Source organism: Haplochromis burtoni, unplaced genomic scaffold (genome assembly GCF_018398535.1).
Source record: "Haplochromis burtoni strain Fernald_Lab_line unplaced genomic scaffold, NCSU_Asbu1 Contig_80, whole genome shotgun sequence".
In the NCBI taxonomy this organism is placed as follows: Eukaryota; Metazoa; Chordata; class Actinopteri; order Cichliformes; family Cichlidae; genus Haplochromis; species Haplochromis burtoni.
The window spans coordinates 193,117-212,584 of NW_024582441.1; the positions used below are offsets into that span (position 1 = coordinate 193,117).

A 19,468-nucleotide genomic window follows, 5' to 3' on the forward strand; every position below is an offset into this window, starting at 1 on the left:
CAGACCATTTATCACATTGTGGATTGCACAACACAGCCTCACCTTTCAAGTCTTTACACAGCATGAAGTTATTCTTCTTAGTTAATTTGATCCATTTTTGCCAGCTTAATCGCCACAGAGGAGATTTCCATGATTTCCTATGATTAAGGAAAAAAAAAACATTAAGATTCGTGGATCTGCTTGGGTGTGCAGGCTGACCACTTGGACAGCCTCCAGGGAGTAATTGAGTTTGGAAGCCGGGCCTCTGTTTTTTGCACTCTCTCAATTTTCTGCTCCATTTAAGCCATGGAGCCTAAGAGAGGTAAGCTGGAGATAAGTTATTAAATACTGTATCGCTCAAATGACCTGGCTGGGTCGTCATGGGCGTCCCATTCTTCATTTCTACGCCGGCCATTGTGCTGTTTGAGCAGCGTTGGCCTCCTGAAAGGCTTGTGCTGAGCACCATTGTGTTTTAGTTTAGGAAATTCACTTTCACAGAGGGTCAGTGGAAGGAGAAAGGTGTGCAGAGTGTGAGGATCAAAGGTTAACTGAGGAGTTTATTAAGAGTGGTTAATTTACTCCTGTGAAATGCCCTGTGCTCGCAGATAGCCGAGCATTAAAAAGCAGATATTTTAGCTTTACCTCTTTGAATTTTTTTAATTACAAGGAGACTTTAGGGATGTGTAAAAACTGAATATGGTATTAATTGCTTTGAAAAAAATAATACCACTTTATTACCATATTTTCGGCAGGAATTGCACTGCTATCAGTGCAGCTTCAGTTTACAATTTTCAAGTTTGTCTTAAAACAATGCTAACAAACCCCATTCGCATTGTGGGTTAGGACTGTAAGTAACTGTAATTGCTCCCCTTGTTCATGCCTGTGAGAGGATCCCTCTTAATGGCACTTCAGTGTAGAGATGGGGAACAAAATCCACAATCAGAGCTCGCTGTAAGAGCTCTGACATTAGGCTGAATTTAATACGACTCAGAAATCTAAATTTTAATGAAAGAGGTGGCTTACAGTATCTTCAGGAACCAAATTCTCTCTTTGTATTACTACTTTTCTGCCAAAGGCCAACAAGGACACACTGCCTATGGAAGCTAAAGTGTTAAAACCTTTTAACTAGAGCAAACATCAGCTGGATTTGTACAAATTCATGCTGAGGAAGCCTCATATTTTAGAGTTTTAGAGGTCAGTTTTGCACAAAAGAGGACCGTGCTTTGTACTCCATCTCTTCTGCTGGCCTAATATCGAGAAGCAATGACTTCAGTGCCAGTATGGACAGGAAGAATGATTACAGGCAGGCAGACAGACTGGAAAAATACGAACCTTTCAAAAAAATTAAGGGAACACTTAAATCACACATCAAATCTTGATGAATGAAGTACTCAAGTTGAAAATTTTTACTTACATACATTTCTCAATAATCAAATAATGATTGTCCTTGGAAACCAAAATTAAAAAACTTTTTTAACACTGGTAAAATTTTCCATGTGTTCATTTATTAGTCATTTCATTAGGCACACCTTGATATTCCCGTTTGCCTGTCGAAATGTCTCCATGACACAGATTCAACAAGGTGCTGGAAACATTCCTCAGATATTTTGCTCCATGTTGACATGACTGCATCACACAGCTGCTTTCCATCACATCTCAAATGTGCTCTATTGGACTGAGATCCGGTGACTGTAGAGGCCATCTGAATATCTGGACATGGTCAGGAACAATACTCAGGTGTTTAAATAGAAAATATCCTCCACACTATTGCACCAGCAGCAGCAGCACTCTGAACTACAAGGCTACAACGCTTTATTCATATCTTTGTGTTTTTTAGATCAAATTCTAATAAATAAACCCCCCCCCCGTCACCTAACAGCTCCTCACTTTTTTGTTGAAGAAGCCAATTGAAGTACTGCTTACCTACTGTGAAGGTCACTTCGAGCATTCACTTAAATCGGTGGCCTCCTATCAGAACGAGAAAGAACAACACAAAACAGATTCGAGCCCTTTAATTGACACCACTGGGCTGTTGCGTTGCTGAGCTTACAAGGTCCTCAGCGCGCGATGGAGATGATGAATATTCAACCAGTTGAATGTGTGAGCTCAGCAGTCCAGCTGGAGATGTGTGTGCACTGTACAGTATGCGCGCTTCTCTGTGTGTGCTGGCTGCTAACTATCCAGATTGCACCGAGCTTCAAAGTGCAGTGACTGACAGACAGATGGATGATAGACAGACGGAGGACAGGAATCTGTAGAGTCCGTGTTTGAAATTTCCTTGTGTGTGTGTGGCTGTGTTTGTGCTGCGTGAAGTGGAACGGGCAGCAGGCCTTCTGAGTGGCACAAGGCACATCGCCAAGTGATTGAAGTGATAAAGGTAGAGGAGGAGTGGAGAGACGGACTAGAATAGATCCAATGATGAACGACCAGGGAGAGGCAGCAGATGTAATGAAGTGAGCTCGGCGTGTGTGTCTCAGCTTTTTATTCCCTTTGATACATTTGGCACTTTGATATGTTTGTTGTATATCTGCTCTGTTGCATCACAGACAGCCCATTATTGTCACTGAGAGCCAAAATGATGTAGAGCTAAACAAACCATGAAAGCTTTTTTTCTTTTTAGTCCAATGTATATGACTGTCATTGCACAGTTCAGCCACGCGGGGGCACACTTACACTTAGGATGTGCTGCACGTCTGGCTCGTTCTCTATGTCAAGCCTCTCAAATGGTGGAGAGACACTTACACCAGGGTGAAAGGCAGAAGACAGCGACTCTCTTGAGAGCTGCATCACTCAAGCTCTGCAAATATAACAGACTGTGGAGGCGGTTACGACTAAAGTATGAAATCAGTGAATGAATTTTACAAGCCAAATGATAGACAAAGTGAGTTTTTAGCTCATTAGCCACATAAAAAAAGATGGGTAAGCCCAGAATAGCACAGAGAAATATGATATCAAGAGGGAAGGGTTAACAGCGTGCAAGCTAATTCGCTCACCAGACACAGTGTAGGATTAACACTGTGGAGTCTGTCTGTGCATATGTGTGTGTGTGACAGAGAAGGAGGGTAACAGGTGTTAATCAGAGAGGGAGTCCCTGCTGCAGAGCAGAGGGTGAAGCTGTGATGGGGGGGAACCAGAGGAAAAAGCAATTACATCACCTTTCCTACAATAACATGGCATGCTGTCAGTGTTTATATATATGTGTATGTGTGTGTCGGAGCAGTGTGTAAAATGCTTTTTGCAGGGCATGAGAGGAAAAGCTGCCAAAGGTGAGATTTTATAATGATGACAAACACAGACGTACTGTGCAAATGGCACCTGAAAGAGCGCTCTGTCTATAACCATCTATTAAATTAAGGTTCCCATTCATTTTGTCTTCCATTAGTTGTTCCATTTTGTTCCATGGCAACCGTAATTGGCCCATGCAGTGCTATCTCTGCTCCGTGTTCTCTGATTAGTGGATCTCCGTGTTGGTGTCTTTCTCTCCTTATCAGATAAAAAGAGCTTTAACCCACTGTCTCCCTGTCACCACACTTCCTGTCCTCACCAATAAGACTTCCGTCATGTGTGTCGGCCTCCTTTCCTCACCAACTTTTACCCGTCGCCTCTGCCTTCGCCTCTCTACCTCCCCTCTCTGCCTCCCTTCCTCTCCATGACCTGCTGAACCAGCACACACCCGTCTGTCTGTCAAAAGGACTGAACAGGTGTCTCTGCTTCAACTTCACTTCCCCCACTTTCCCCGCCTCCCCTCTGCAGCATTAGCCACACATATACATGCATACACACACACACACACACACACACACGTATGTATACATGTGTAGACATCATGCACGCACCCGCAAACACTGCTTGTTTTTGAGGTGAAACTTGACTGGTTTTGCTGGAACCACACTGTATAGTGTATGCTGACGGTCACTAACTTACTGACCTGTGACTCTCTGTGCGGTGTCTCATACACACACACTCACACACTTGCACACTTGCACATACACAGAACAGTAAATCACTTTAGGGGGGGGTGACCTAAAGGTGTCTTGACAGGAGCATATGAGCCTGCAGCCGTGCTTCAGTACACGACTTGAAGAGAGTCCAAAACACTCTTCTTCTAGCTGCTTTATAATAAACTGTCCCCCCTTTCTTAAAGAAATCCTGCTTACACTTTTCTATCATCACATCATGCGACAGTCCAGCTCCTAACATTAAATCGACTGCTCTATCCTCTTCTATGTTAAAGTCAAGTGCAACAAACACAGAAGTACTTATTGTCCTGTAATCTGTTCCTCACTCTTTCAGTCTGCAGATGTCAAGGGGGTAAATTGCTCCAAGCAAAAAGAGAGGGGGGGGGTTGGTGGGGGTGAGGTCACTGCAGGGGAGGGGTGAAGTTTGACAGTCGCTCACAGTTGGCACTGATGATCCAGGATGCTTTGGGGCAGACGGGGGGGAGAGGGGCAGAGAGAGCGAGGCAGAGGTAGAGACGGTGAACTTCTATCGGAAGGAGGACGAAGGAACTGCAGATCCTTTCCCTCCTTGCGTTTCACCTTCAGGAAAAAACCCCCAAAAAACTAAGGATATGAAAAGAACATGAAAGAAAGAAATCGTCATTAAACGCACTACGAAGTTCTCTCTTTCCCTCTCTTCCTCCATCTCGCACCTCTCTCAATTTAATCTTAAATCCACTCCAATTTCCCCCGAGGGACTCAATTCTCTCTTTTCCTGTAAGTATTCTCTTTCATTCGCTTGCTTTTATTCTCTCTGTGTTTTTTAGTTCCTTCTTGTGACTCAGCACCCTGCTGTGAAACAATGCCTGTGCCAGACGTGAAATCTCAATCAATTGCTTGTTATTTGATTGCATTAATGAACGAGAGGCCTTCTTTTGGACTCTTTAGGCTGTAAATAAGTGAAGTGTGTGCATTTATCGGATTGGGAATAGGAAGAGCTCTGCGGTGATTTAGTATGCATAACCTCAGCTATTCCAGTGTGTGTGTGTGTGTGTGGTTTTGTTTGTGTGTGTGTTTGTAGAGTCCCTTCAAACAGGCTTCCTTTGGGTGTTTTGTGGCTGGCCAGTTCAAATCAATATTGTTAATAGGTTGTGTGTGTATGTGCACTAATGCAGCTCATGTAGATTCCCAGCTCTCTCTCTATTTCAGAGTCAGCTCATCTTCTTTTTAGTGGAAGGCACATTTTTGGCCTGCCGTCCCCGGCGCCATGCTGTAGGTGTTGCGAGTTCGTGTTTGTCCGTCGCAATCAGTGTCCTCCAGCCCTGACGTCCAAGTATCTGCTGGGGTTTCTGTCTCCCTCACTCACGTGAACTCGACTTTTTCTCCTGGTCTTCTTCGTCTGGCTCCTTGCCCTGTCTCTCTCTAAAAGCCTCCCATCTGTTTAATTCTCTGTGTCGTTAGTTCTGTCTCTGTGGGTGGGCCTTGTGACTCTCTGTGTGATTATGACAGGCTGTCTATAGGGAGGCCTGCTGTTGCCAGAGCGGCTAACCATAAAGTTCAGTCTGCCTGTAGGTCTGAGAAGCTTTTCGTCTCTATTTCCTCCTCAATGTATCTTCGCTATGCTTTGTGTGCCTCTATCAATATTGGTTTGTGTCTATCAGTGGATTAACAAGCATCTGTCTGCCTCTCTCCTCTGCTTCCTCCGCTCTTCTGCATTCCCAACAGTGAGAGACAGAAGGAGAGGAGTCCATTCCTCCTGGTAGGGTGACACCAGGAATTTCCTCTTTCTCTCTGCTCCACTTCCTCTCTCGTGCCCCCATCGTCTCCCCCCCCTCCACCATGACACTGCTGGCCTCCGAGAGGTCGCTTCTCATCCGGAACAAGTTCCGCTCAGGTGAGGATTTGAGCTCATGCCAATTAAAGGAGAGAAGGACTCGTTTTCCCACAACAATGGCTTTTCATTTCAGGCGCACATGCATGATCATCAATATTTTGAGTTGAAATGTCTGTGAAGATTATTGGCTAGTCAGTCACACTGTTGATCATGTGATCAATCCAGTGAAGGTTATTGATCATGGCGAATGGATTTAGTGATCGCTCCCTACAGACAGACATATGGAGATGTCTTGAACAGAAGTAAATCCGCTGACCCCGAGGATAAAGATCTCTGAACGTTACTGTCTGACACTTCAATCAGGAAACGGGCTGGTTTGTTGTGCTTATGGAAAAAAAACTGACTGTGGGTCTTTACCAGAAAAGTCCTCATTATTTGAAGGTTCTGAAAACCAGATTTAAAATCTATGTCTTATTAATAATTCATGTCCAAATGACAAACAATCAGACCTCACCTATAACTGCTAAAGTAGGAAGAGGTGCACAAAACCTTTTGTCTGACTCGTCCACATCAAATCAGCCATTAAGGGTTTGCACAAAAGCAGAAATCCCAAACATAAAATAGGCACAAATGGCCCGAGTTTAAAGGAGAATGATGTCTTCATGCATTCCTACCAAAATGTAAATAACATTGTCAGTGATAGGTGTGATAATAACCTAACAGTGAACCGTTCAGGAGGCAGCCAGCAGTCTGTGACAAACAGCATTAGGCAACCCTTCCCAAGCTACACGATGCTAGTTTCCCCAACAAGTTGCAGCGGCTGCTGCTGAGTTCCCACGCAGCTGTCGTAAACGGCTGGCAAAATAGAACGGCGAGAAAATGACACAGACAGTCCCCTAGGTGTGCAAACACCTGCTGGAAAACGTGATTCTATAAGCAGCTGCTCTGTCAGAAAGCGTATATGCACATAGCTGAGCTGGAGGAATATATTTTATCTACCACTATATCCAACTTGTTGATCCCTTTGTCAGCTAGCATTATGATTGCACTTAATTCGAACTTGGACGTGCACGTATTAGATGATGACATCCAACTGAATAGAATAACAGTGATTATTTATAGCTTGTAGCCACTTGAAACAAAGCATCTGATAACTCTTTGTCTTTGTTTTTCACAGCTTTAAAGCTGTCGGCTCTTCATCTGGAGCGTCCCTGCAGAAATTTTTAAAGATTTTAAGACAATTGCTGACTTTTTGGTGCAAAAAGGGAAAATGTATTATATTATATTTATTTGGCCCTTCAGGAACAGTTAAACTACCTTAACACTGCTTCCCTATCCTGTTTTAAACCCAGGGGACTGATACGTAAGGCTGCTTTAAATACAGATCTTGAAACCTTTTAAACTTTAGAGTTAGAAAGGCAGGAAAGAGCAGGAAGAGTATAGTTAGCAGCACATATGAGAGTGATGTGAGGGGGAGGGCATGCATGAGAGGCTTGTGGAGAGAACGGGACAGCTGAAGGGGGGGATGGGACCAACAGAAATAGACATACTGAGAGATAAATAGTTATTGCCCTCCACCCCCCCCTCGAGCAGTCCTCTCCTACCCTCCCCTTGTCAGGTCTCTCAGGTCTCAATGCTTGCTGAAATGTATCATGCGAGGTGGGGGGTGGGGACTTTGTGTCACGGGCACAGCCCTTCCTTGCTTCACCTGTTTGTGTGTGTATGTTAATATGTGCGTGCCAGCATTCAAGGAGATATATAATCTACAAGCACTGCAAAGTCATGGGGTAACATGAGTTTGAAGGCCATATCATTTAACAGTGAGCGTGCTGTCTAGCATTGCTTAACTCCGAGCTTCCTACGTCAGTCTGATTTCTTATTCCAGATATGTAATTTTGCCTTCAATGAAATGAAACTAATGTACTGTTCCATCAGTGTAATACTTAATCATTTTCTTGGTAACACAGCTCAATCTTGTCTTTCAGTCCTGCAGCTGAGGATTCAGAACCGAAGGCTGAGTGAAATCAATGCAGACTCAGGTTAGTCTACGTGTATCATTAACATTGTGATTGATCCATGTACACTATGACTGCAGGGTGCATTTCATATTAATGATCTTCAAGTCACTTCTTTTCAGTGGAAGGCGATTGCTCATTGATTTGCCCAGTTTTTTTTCTTTTTTTCTTTTTAGATTTTACTATACTGACCTTTTCGTTTTTTGTAACAGCAAAATGGTTGGATTAATGCTGAATTTATTTATTTATATATTAAAAAAAACTTTTTTTGTACATGAATCTACAAAACTCAATAAGGCTCTAGGTTTGATCTGCAGTAATCAGAAATCTAGAAACATGAATAAGTAAATAAGTAAACAAGTAAACATTGACTTCACATAGGATATGAAACCCACCCTCTCAGGTTAAAGTCCTCAGTTTAACCGTTTGTTTTACCAGATCTTGGTTTCACAGATTTTCTTTATACTACTCGCCTGATTTGTCTAAAAAACAACAACAAAACAAAATAAATAAATCAACACACACACACATATATATATATATATTTTAGGTATTTCTTAGCCTTTAGACAAACTGGTGACCTGACCTGGCTGTAACCTGCCTTTCACCTCATTATGGTTAGGCTAGGCTCGAGCCCTCCCCTTGGATAAGCAATTAATCAGATGAATGGGTTTGGTTTTCTAAAGCCTGAAAACACAGTTAAAAGGACGTGTGAGCATTTAGTTCCCACTCAGACCTTTTAAATTACAATATATTGAAAGAGTAGTTTTTTGCTACCTTACTTTTAATATTGTTGTATTTTATCTAGATGAATAATCCCAGCATTACCCAAAAAATGGATAAAATAAGAAAAAAGTATTTTTTATACCATAAACAAAATAAAAATAAAATATACTAGCTACTTTACTAAATACACCTTGCTAGTACTGGGTTGAAATGGTCAGCAACAATACTCAGGTAGTCTGTGGGATTTAAACAATGCTCTGTAGCTATTTAGCTCAAAAGTGGGCCAAGAAAACATCCTCCACACCATTACACGACCACCAGCAGTCTGAACCACTGAGACGTGTCAGGATGGATCCATACTTTCATGTTGTTTATGCCAAATTCTGATCCTATCATCTGAATGTGGCAGCAGAAATTGAGACCCAGAGAACTGCCACTCACAGGATAGTTTCTGCTTTTCAGACCAGTATCTGTAAACTATAGAGATGGTTGTGCAGTAAAATCCCAGCAGATCAGCAGTTTCTGAAAGACTCACACCAGCTCATCACAGACTTCCTCATTCTGATGGTCAGTTTGAACTTACAAAGGAAGCTCATACGCATTTAGTTGCTGCCATGCCATTAGATCATTAAATATTTGCATTAGCATGCAGCTGAGTATGTGTACCTAAAAAGTGGCTGGTGAATGTAGATATTACTCCATATGTAAAAGCACATTTTTATTTTTACTTTAAAAAGTCTATTGCTGTCAGTAGATATGCACTTTATTAGAAAGGGGAAAAGTTCACACACTTAAGACATGAGGATAAATATATAAAGCTGGAACAATCAACAATCATTATCTGAAGATGTGAGCATAAATAAATTGTGTCATGCACAGAATTCAAAGTGCCGAGTGCAGAAATGTATTAAAAAGCAGACAAAAACAATCCCCATCCGACAGGCAGGCACCTTGCTTCACTTCCCTCCTGGCTGCAGGTTACTCCGTTTTTGATGCCTGCCAACACAAAAGAGTGTCTGAGATGCTTCATGCTGTAACTTGGAAGGATCATTTGAAAGCTGACGCTGCTTTGTTGATGCACCCCATCACCTGAGTTTCTATTCTTCTAGGCTACTGTTCTCTGAAATAGTCTAATATGAGAGTTTGGATTAAGAAAAACAAATTATCTTTTTTTTTTTTAAACTCTGGTTTTCCACATTTCATCTTTAACTGCATGTCTGTCTGATTGGAACAGGGCTGAAATCCACGTGCCCGCCTCAAAAAGCTGAGAAAGACCAGAGTGAAGCTCTGGTGAGTTGAATACTGTCTCTTTTTATAAAAAATTTATTTCTCACACTTCACACCAAACTGATTTTGAAGCACCCAACACATTTGAACCCTCTAAATATCTTTATGAATCTTGGTTGGTGATTATATTAGTAAGAGTCCAAATGTCAGGTTACTGCTGTGAGTTCATAAGAAATATAATTCATGATTAAGTCTTTTCTCAACTAAAGAAAACTAATTTCCACTAGTTTCAATAGAAAGTCTCCCAAAACCTTGCAATAATCCTGGTGTAATAATATGTCATTAGGCTGCACTGACAATAAAGTTTTATTCAACTTTCCTCTGGGCCTTGGCTGTTGGTTTGACCCTCTGTTTCCTGATGCAGCGTCTAACTGATGACGGTGCCACTCAGAAGTTGCCTCCTGGTGGTCTGAATGCTGAAACTGCACAAGGTGATACCATGCCCACAGTAACGTTGCTGTCTCCTCCTTGCTTTGCTCTGTATGCTCCCAGCGTAGCTCACTGTAACACACTTCCCCTCCTGTCCATTTCTCTCGGTCTGCGTTATATCACATCTGTGCTGTTCTCCGCTCCCCGTCGTACAGTAGTAGTAGTAGTGCAAAGATGTGAAGTGTGTAAATCTCACAAAGGGCTTTGTGTTTCATCAGCTGTCAGCGAGACTGAAATGTGACCTTGTAGCACACTTTAACGCTGCTCCACATGCAGCCGGCAGGACATATCAGGGATTGACAGCACGTGATAAACCTGTCAATCCAGGAATCAGAGTCATCATTTTCGGCTATTACTGAGATCTCCCTCTCTCATCATGCCACTCACCTCCTTCTCCTCTAACCTGCCTTTTAATTTTAAAACACTATGATTATAGCATCTGGCTTTTCAAAATGTATAATTTCCTTAATAGTCCTTCTGTGACATTTTAAAAATGTGTGATTGCGTGCGTGTGTGTGTTGCCTTCATTTCCAAGGGAATACATTTCCCCATGGGCAGGCGTGTTTACTTGTTTTTGATGCCTCTGCTGCTTTGAATCGGGACTGATCGCCTGTGGCAAAGCTGTTGCGCACGCTCACGTTGCATATGTTCTGAAATCCTGTTGCTTCTCTTTCTCCTATCTTGCCTCTTTCCACTGATCTCCCATCTGTCCCGTTCTCCTCATTTATCTGCACCATCCCTCCCACTTTCTCCCACCCGTAGAGCGGACTGCGTGTGGGGCCCACAGGCAGAAGAAAGCTCGCCAGGCGCAGGACCTCACTGAGAGGATCCAGCGCCCGCCTGGACCTGTGGAGCAGCAGCTCGAACGCACGCCGCCTCCGGAGAACGGTGAGTCAACGCGCATCTGCATGAACCACCACACACTTCCCCCCTCCAGCGTTGTCTTTTGACCTTACTTCCATTTGCTTTTCATTTCCTCAGGTCCTGCCTCCTTCCCTCTGACTGCTGATGTCTTCGAAGATGACATCTCTTCCTCATCCTCACCCACGGAGCAGCACAGCACTCACCAATCACCAGCTTTTTCTTCATTGCCGAGGCTCTCAGGTGACCAATTACTGAGCGACTGCTCGGCTCTGGTCCCGACCCTTAACCACGGTCCCTGTCATGCTCAGGTGAAGGAATGGCACTAAGTATATAGTTTTAATAAAAACACACATATTTTGGAAAAAATGTCTAATATGAGCTCTCAGTTATAACCACGGACAAACATATTAAAGCATATATTCAGTACTGTTGAGTTTATAAATAGCTTCATATGTCAGCTCTAATAATCTGATACTCTGCCTTCAGTCTGGTTTGGCAGTGCTCCCGGGAACCGAGGGCATCAGACAACCTATGAGCGTAAAGCTGAGTGACTCAAACTCCATGGCAACGACTGGGAGGCCGACTGGGATGTATCTGACCTCTCAGACCACACCCCTGCTGCCAAAGGTAAGCTGGGGTTAATGCATGCTCCTCCACATACAAACCCCGCTGCTTTAAGCTACATGAAAACAAAAGAAGAAAAGCCGTGCACATCTTGGCGCTGAAAAAGGACGGTTTGTGGAAAAGTCACATTTCTGAACTTCCGAGTTGCTGTCTTAAATTCTTAAATTATCACAAGCCACAAAACAAAATGCATGACATAGCATGAGAAAAAAGCTCATTTTAAAAATACTCTAAACCTTATGCAATTCATGCATCTCCAACAGTTTGTACTCCATAAAGGACACATGCTGAGCAGCTGTCATGGACGCTGTCCTTTTTTCTTCTATGTTCTGTTTTCAGTTGCTCTCATTCACAGCAGATCATCTGTTTCCATTTCTTCCAATCTTCTGCATCTTTGTCTGCATCTCCTTCTGTCACGCCAACCACCTGCGTGTCCTCTCTCATCCATAAACCTCTCTGCCTCCGCCTTTCTCCTACTAACCCAGCTCCTCCAGCTTTCCCAATATTCCTCTGACGGTGTACCCAGTATCTCCCCTCTGAAAGTGTCCAGACCAACTTAATCTCACCTCTCTTGCTTTGTCCTTGAACCATCCAAACTAAGCTGTCCCTCTGATGTACTCACTTTTTAAAATCCTGTCCATCTTTGTCACTCCAAATGCAAATCTCAGCACTTTTAATTCACCCGCCTCTGGCTACGCCTCACATGTAACAGCTGGTCTCACGAGCATCTTGTAAACTTTCACCCTTGCTGGTACACTTCTAGCTGTCATATATACCACAGATCTTTACTGTATGTGGGAATGGATGTAATAAAACATCCACAGAGAGGGGGAGACATAAACTGCATCATTGTTAAAACATTAACCCTTCTCTACGCCTTTGACCCTAAAAGTCTAAATCATGGACTTTGACCTCAGACCAATTTCATAATTGAATAACCTGGATCATGTCGCTAATATTGCTACTTTTCATGTAATACTCTCTGGTTATATTGTTTCTCTTTTGTGTTCTTTAGTTTTTACCACTTTCAAAATTTCTAACAATGATACATAAGTGTAAAAAACACTTACCTTCTGCATGCTCTGAAAAGATAAGTGTAAAAATGTGCATTTTGCTACATAGAGCTAACAAAAATCCTACGTGGGTGCTATTTGGTGAGTTGATTATTTTCTGTGGATGTAAAATTTTCATCCAGGAAACAGTGTTTACGTCTTACGCCTGTGTGTATGTGCTTGCTGTAGTTGTACTCACAGCAGGTGTACAACGTGAGAGATAAAAGACAAATGTAGAGGTCTTTCACCTAACAGGATGGTCACTCCTGTGAAACAATGCTCTGCTGTAAACTGCTCTGCATTCATTAATGTCAATTTGCACTTCTGGGGGACCTCCGTGTTTGCCCCAGAGGTTAACGCATTCACACATGAGCAGCTTGGTTATATGTCGGAGCCTGCGCATGCTGTCATCTGGGGGATTTGTGAGGCATTTATTCATTTCATGTAGCTTTTCTTAACTGCTATCTCTGTTTTATTATTGGAAAGCACTTTGGTTAACTTTGTTGTTTTTAAAAGTGCTATATAAATAAAGTTGGATTGGATTGTAGCGTGCAGCTAATGATGTCATATGTGAAATGACTCATTTGGTTGTTTTTTTTTTACTCTTATATGGTTTAAAGTGTTCTTGAAATAACTCACAAGTTTTCTAAATGTGTCTTTATAGACAGCTCGGCCTCCCAACAACCCCTGCACCTCAACTCTGCCTCACTCCCTTAACTTCACCCATCTCCCCCGTCCACGGAAACCGCGGGACACCAAGCCCAAAATGAGGAAACTCAAATATCATCAGTACATTCCTCCAGACCAGAGAGGAGGGGCTGGGACAGGAGGTACCAATATAATTGGTTTACTTAAACAGCAACACTCATTCGTCAGATCAAGGTTTGCTCAGGTGATAAAGTGATTGAGTTTAGCCAGAATATTTACGTATTTTCAGGGGTGGGAGCCAAACAGAAGAGCCCTAACCCTACCCAGTCTTTAGACCCAGCCTATTCTGATCTTCTGAAACAGCAGCAGGTCTTCCTTCAGCTTCAAATCCTCCAGAACCAGCAGCAGCAGCAGCAGCAACAACCACAAGAACAGATCACTGTTGTACCCAGGTACACAAACAGATTAGTGGGTGACACAGTGTTGGGTATTTTATTATGATCCTACTCAGCTGATCTTTACTTGAGTTCATGCTCCTGTCGTTCTTTTAGTGGGGAATCTGGTGATCTGAAGTCTTCGGGAGCCATACCACAGAATCCCCAACCTGTTCCTGCTACAACCAATCACACCCCTACGGACACAAACCCTCCATCAAAGCCTGAGCTTCTCCCTGCTAATCTGGTTGATTTAACAGTAAGAAAATCATGTTTATCAGAGAACAGAGACGCTAAAATGGCTTAAAATGTTTGAGAAATGATCCACAATTAAAGGAAACCAAGTACCTACACTAGTATCTTTCCAATAGTCCAATAATAGCCTCCATTTCTTCTTCCTCAGGTGTCAGAGTTACGGCAGCAGCTGCGTAAGCGCGGCCTTCCTGTCTCCGGCACAAAGCCTGCCCTATTGCAGCGACTTCGTCCTTTCCAGCTTCCCAGTGCTTGCCTCACCCCGGCTCCCCTCTGTCAGCTGGGTACCAGCCCAGAGCCACTCACCCCCTGCCCCTCATTGCCATCCAGCCAGAGCCCTGGCTCCAGCTCCAGCTCTGGGCTAGACTCGCCCAGCAGCAGCCCAAACCAGCAGCTTTACATCCAGGATAGGGCAATTCCTAATGGGATTCTCAGCAGCGCTCCAAATAGAGTTCCAAATGGAATTCTAAACACTGTCCCAAACGGTTTCACAAATGCTGCATCAGTCAGTTTGGCGGGGGAACCGTGCAGTCTCACCAACACGGTCTTCTTAGCTCCTGCCAGCACTGCCTCGGGAACTCCAAGTCCCAGTCTTCCCATGTCATCCTCCTCACCCCTACAGTGTGGGACTCCCTGGAGAACTGAGAAGGAGCAGCAGCGGCAGCAGCAACAGCAGCAGGAGCTGAGTGTGGAGCTGGAGATGAGGGAGAGAATGAGGAGCAGGCCAAGAGACCGCTCCACATGTTCCGGCAATGAGGTGAGGACAGACAGACTCAGATTTCTGGTGTGACAGATGTTGATACGAGAAATGATCATTTAATGATGTGACTGCTTTATAAAAATCTTTTTCCACTAGTCTTGTGGAGGATCCGTCCATCCGTTCCTGCAACAGGACCTGGGATGCTCTAGAGGGAAGCAAGAAACAGATGCACACGCAGAGGTGTTGTTTACACGGGTAAACATACAAAACAGAGCACACATGTCCTGGATAAATGGGTATAAATTATTCTGCACAGTGGCACACTAAACAGCCTTCCATCTAGGAGTATTTCTCAAACATGCAAACATGCGCATACGCCACCTGTCAAACAATTTATCTCTTCTTTCTAATCAGGTGTTTTGCTGCCAGCCCTGTGATGCAATTGGCAATGACTTTGAACTGCCAGTGCAGATTACAGCAAGTCCTATTCAGACCTTACCCTCTGTTCGCAGCTTGGAGGAAGAGCTACAGGAGGCTATCCAGAAAGCACAGGTCAGGAGTCTTTGGATGAACAGGAGATCACAAGGAGTATCTTTTGTTCTGTAAAATGAAGTATTTCTCCTTTTCTTTGGCTAACAGATGGACCCTCGGCAGTCCATTGATGACATTCTAGATGAGCCTATTGCTTCTGTCGGTCAGTCTCACACAATTAATAAAGAATTCCTTTTCACTAACACTCGGATTGCTTTCATCGTCTAATTCCTTGTACTGGCTCTCTTTCAGACTCCGTCAATGTGTCTGACCATAAATCTCCTGCCCACTCAGCCTGTTCTCCTTCTCCTCTTCAAAATGATCAGTCCCAGGCTTCCCAGCAGCACCACAAGGACGACAACTCCCTGCTTTCACCTCTTTGCTCCTCTCTCTTGTTGGAGCTTCCTCCATCCCCTGCTGTAATAAACCCGAGCCAGGTAGTCCCACTTCCTCCTCCACCGCCCATCTGTACCTCCCCATTGCCATCCACCAGGAGGTCCCGGAAACGACGGGCTCCAACACCGTTCGACGCTGCTGACTGGCTTGAAACGCTGTCGTCCGGCCTCCGCCCTCTGACCCCCCCAGCAGCCCCCTTTGTCGAGCCAGACTTGAGCCTGGATTCAGATCTAAATGTCAATCGAGTGCTGGACCTGATGATAGAGCAGTGGTGAGGACTTGCGAGGGGTGATCGCTCGTTATTTGTCAGTTCAGCTGTAAAAGTCACCAGCTCCACGCAATGTCGAGAGCTGGATTCATTGCAGCGATCGGATCCAGCAGCTTTGACGGGACAATGAGAAAACAAACACATGCGCACACTTTCACCCTATGCACACTCGTAGTGTTTTTTAAAAGCACTTGGGCTCAGCCAGAAATGGCAAACAAGCCACACATCTGTGGATTGACACACTCCACAGCACAATGTTTGCAGTGCAAAACAAAAGAAAACCTGGTGGCATATTAATTTAAACATGCTTCCTGGCTGTGCTGGGAGAATGTCATTTCTGACTTATCTCCAAAACCCGTTGTCGGATTGGGTTGAGTATGGCCCCTGGTGTTGACTCAGTCATTGAGTCCTAGCCATTCATAAAGCCCATTCAGAGTGTGTAAAAGCCAGGCAGAGCGCACAGCTTGTGTGTGGCTCCAGACCTTGACCCCGATGCCAGACACACAGTCGGCATGCAGAGGGAGAAAGCTGGCAGAAGCCACACACAGGAAGTGTGAGTACATGCTTGTGTGAAAGTGTGATCTGTGTGTGTGTGTATATGTGCGCTTTCCATATGACTGACTGTGCGAGTGCACACATGGCTGCTCTTGGCTGTATGTGTCCACATACAATGCTTCCAGGTGTATTTATCAGCATCCGAGCCAAAGCACTTGTAGTTATTTGTTTGTTTGCGATTAAGTGTGCCTGCTTGTGTGTGGCATGACTGATCTGTGAGAGGATACACGTGAAGAACACAGAAGAGAGGCCGCGGATTTACAGTAAGTGTCCACTTCCTAAAGCAGACATTTAATTGTGGTCCCTCTGCCAGCGGGCAGTAACTCCAGTGTAGTTATCCTGTGTAATCATCAGAACAACCACATTACCTTGTTTAAGCCGCCATCCTCCAGGAGAGCAATCAGGAAGCCACCCCAAAAATAGTCCCCGTACAAATGCACCAATCAGCCGAGTGAGACTTTCCTCATCACTTTGCAAAAACAGGTGGTCATTTTGTTCCCTGATTAACCCCCAACAGTGTCTGGCCTGCTCCTCGGTGATTATCCTGCTACTAGCAAAAGCCAGATTTAGCACAATTTATAACCCAACACCAAGGCCACACCTGTTCACTTACTGCAAATGAATTCCTCCAATTTATTGCTAAGAATATTAAATGTTTGGTGCATATTTCAATATACAAATGGACCATTAATATTAAGAGAAAATGTATTGTAGCGTTAGCACAAAATACTGTGTTTTAGGGATGAAACATATCACGCGACCAGGTGAGCCTGTCAGTCGGAGCCAATACGCACATTTTCTTACGGGTGACAGTAATCTTGGCTCAAACTTCTACACGATTTACTGGTCGTGCAGTAGTGGGTACATTATTTGTTTGCATAATACACTTTCAGTGAGTTACGTCCATTCTCAACCCCACTTACCATAATGATATTAATGAAAAAAAAAATCTGACAGAGGTTATCTGCCATTAACCTCTGCTGTACCAGATGAATGTAATTCAGATACACGATCCCATCTACATAAATTTATTCTAGACCCTTAATTGGCTGCATGTCCCATCAATCACTTTGGAGAGCTCTGATTGTCTAATTCCTGTCTAGAGCATTTCGATTATTTGATAAATGACGCAGAGTTCTTCTTTTATGTTATCATTATATCTAAAAAACGCATTTGTTCCCTTCAATGAAAGTGAAGCAGTGAGTGCAATTTGATTCATGTAGAGGGCACAGAAACTCGAAGTCTAACTTCATACTACTGTACGTTCTTGTCTTGTTGTTTCTATGTAGGCAATGTGTTGTTGTGGCTTGTCTTCCTCTTATTGTAGTGATAAAGCCAGCCACAGTGAGTTATTGGGATAAGATAATCTGTGCATTGGCAAACCTTCAGCTCAGTGCAACAGCTTTATGCTGAAGCAGTTCTTGTACAGCTTTCAGCAAAGAGACTATGAAAATGCAGCTAAATGTGGATGGATGGCTATGATAATCATAGCGATCAATAAGCATTGCCTGCTGCAAAGAAAAAAAAAGAAAAAAGAAACGAAAAAATAGATTGGCAGGAGAGTAAGATGCTACCTCCTGTGACTTCCTCCGCTTTAGGGCTGACAACAGTCTTTTCCCTGTTTCTTATTTACTTCCGATCGTTGGTGCAGACTTTCCTGAAACACCCCAGAGACTGTTGACTAATTTAATTAAGCCAAAGTTTAATAATTCTGTTTTAAACTGAGTTAAAAACGTTGACTGAAAGCACTGGAGTGTTTCAGGTAACTGTGGTTTAGTTGCTGCTATAAATACCTTATTCTGAAAATGTGAGACAAAACAAAATGTTTTTGCTTGTACGTCTATTTGTAACTTATTTGTGCAAATGTTTCTCTCCACAATGTATTTAAAAGCATTACAAAAATTAAAGTCTTAATAGATTTACTATGTGCCTCCTCTTTCTTTCATCCCTGGACAGGAAGTTAAGTGATGTAGCACACTGAGAGAATTAACAAATGGATGAAGAAAGAACTACTGATCACTGTCCCAAATTATGTCTTATCAAATATGGATGACCACAAAGTAAATTAAATATTCATTTGTGCCAATATGCGTCTTAAATATCCATGAAACCTCACTAACACCCACATAGTTCCATAGTTAATCTTCAAAATGGCACAGTATTATAATCCTGAAGAACAATAATATGCTTTCAAATGAAAAGCTGCAGAAGTGATAATGTATGATCTCCGATTACTGATCAGCACGACAGCGATATTATATCGAAAGTATTAAAATGAGGATCAGTCTCTTCATTCATAGACAGACAGGAATGCAACACACAATTTCTTTGGCCCAGCTCTTTAAAGCTGCATATGTTGATAAGTTTAACCCTACCGCAGACATGCCACAAAGAGAAGAAAGAAGACGAGACAATCTACTCTCTGTTTGACTTATCCACCCAGGGGTGAGAGTGTGTTTTCACAGGGGTAATACTCCAAAGCTGTGACCAGGGTGTAATGAGGGATTCGCTGTAATGGCCCCTCTAGCCGTTCCACATCACTTCCTCCTCGTTCCTCCCTTGCAATAACTGCTTCCTGCATGATTTCATGGAAATTAAAGGGAGAAAGGTGTGTTTCATATGTAAAGCAGGTAGCTCTTGCCGAGACGTGTGAATTCTCTCGCTCCCACCATCTCTCTCTTCCTTACCCCCTTATTTCTCGTCTCCTGGGTCGGGGCTGGGTAGGCTTTGATCACTGGCAGAGGGTCGCTATGGTTTGATTTCTGTTGTGCTCCTCTGAGAGTTTTGCTCTGCTATTATAAACCATGTGAGAGAAGACAGGGGGCAGCTACTTTAGCCTGTGTATCACTGAGCGAATCATAATCATGCATACAATATAAGGCAGAACGAGGGCATGCTACCAGATAAAGCAATACATGAGATGTAAAATCAATCAA

General features: G+C 43.4%; 1 protein-coding gene across 3 annotated transcripts; it reads left to right on the forward strand.

Annotated features, from left to right (window-relative positions):
• The first annotated feature begins 4,403 nt into the window (after positions 1–4,403).
• On the forward strand, positions 4,404–18,451 carry si:dkeyp-69b9.3 (myocardin). 3 transcript variants are annotated; one of them, XM_005925321.2, is made up of 16 exons: positions 4,404–4,694; positions 5,643–5,811; positions 7,737–7,790; positions 9,727–9,782; positions 10,144–10,210; positions 10,971–11,096; positions 11,190–11,380; positions 11,559–11,699; positions 13,413–13,578; positions 13,686–13,848; positions 13,948–14,089; positions 14,234–14,839; positions 14,939–15,037; positions 15,197–15,334; positions 15,422–15,476; positions 15,566–18,451. In XM_005925321.2, the coding sequence occupies exons 2-16, from the start codon at positions 5,757–5,759 to the stop codon at positions 15,982–15,984; spliced, it is 2,478 nt and encodes an 825-aa protein (XP_005925383.1). In that variant the 5' UTR covers positions 4,404–4,694; positions 5,643–5,756; the 3' UTR covers positions 15,985–18,451. The 3 variants fall into 3 exon arrangements, with proteins under 3 accessions (XP_005925383.1, XP_042078059.1, XP_014190020.2); XM_042222125.1 differs by lacking the exons at positions 4,404–4,694; positions 5,643–5,811 and having other exon boundaries at positions 6,288–7,790; XM_014334534.2 differs by lacking the exons at positions 4,404–4,694; positions 5,643–5,811 and having other exon boundaries at positions 6,288–7,790; positions 14,939–15,022.
• Positions 18,452–19,468: the final 1,017 nt, after the last annotated feature.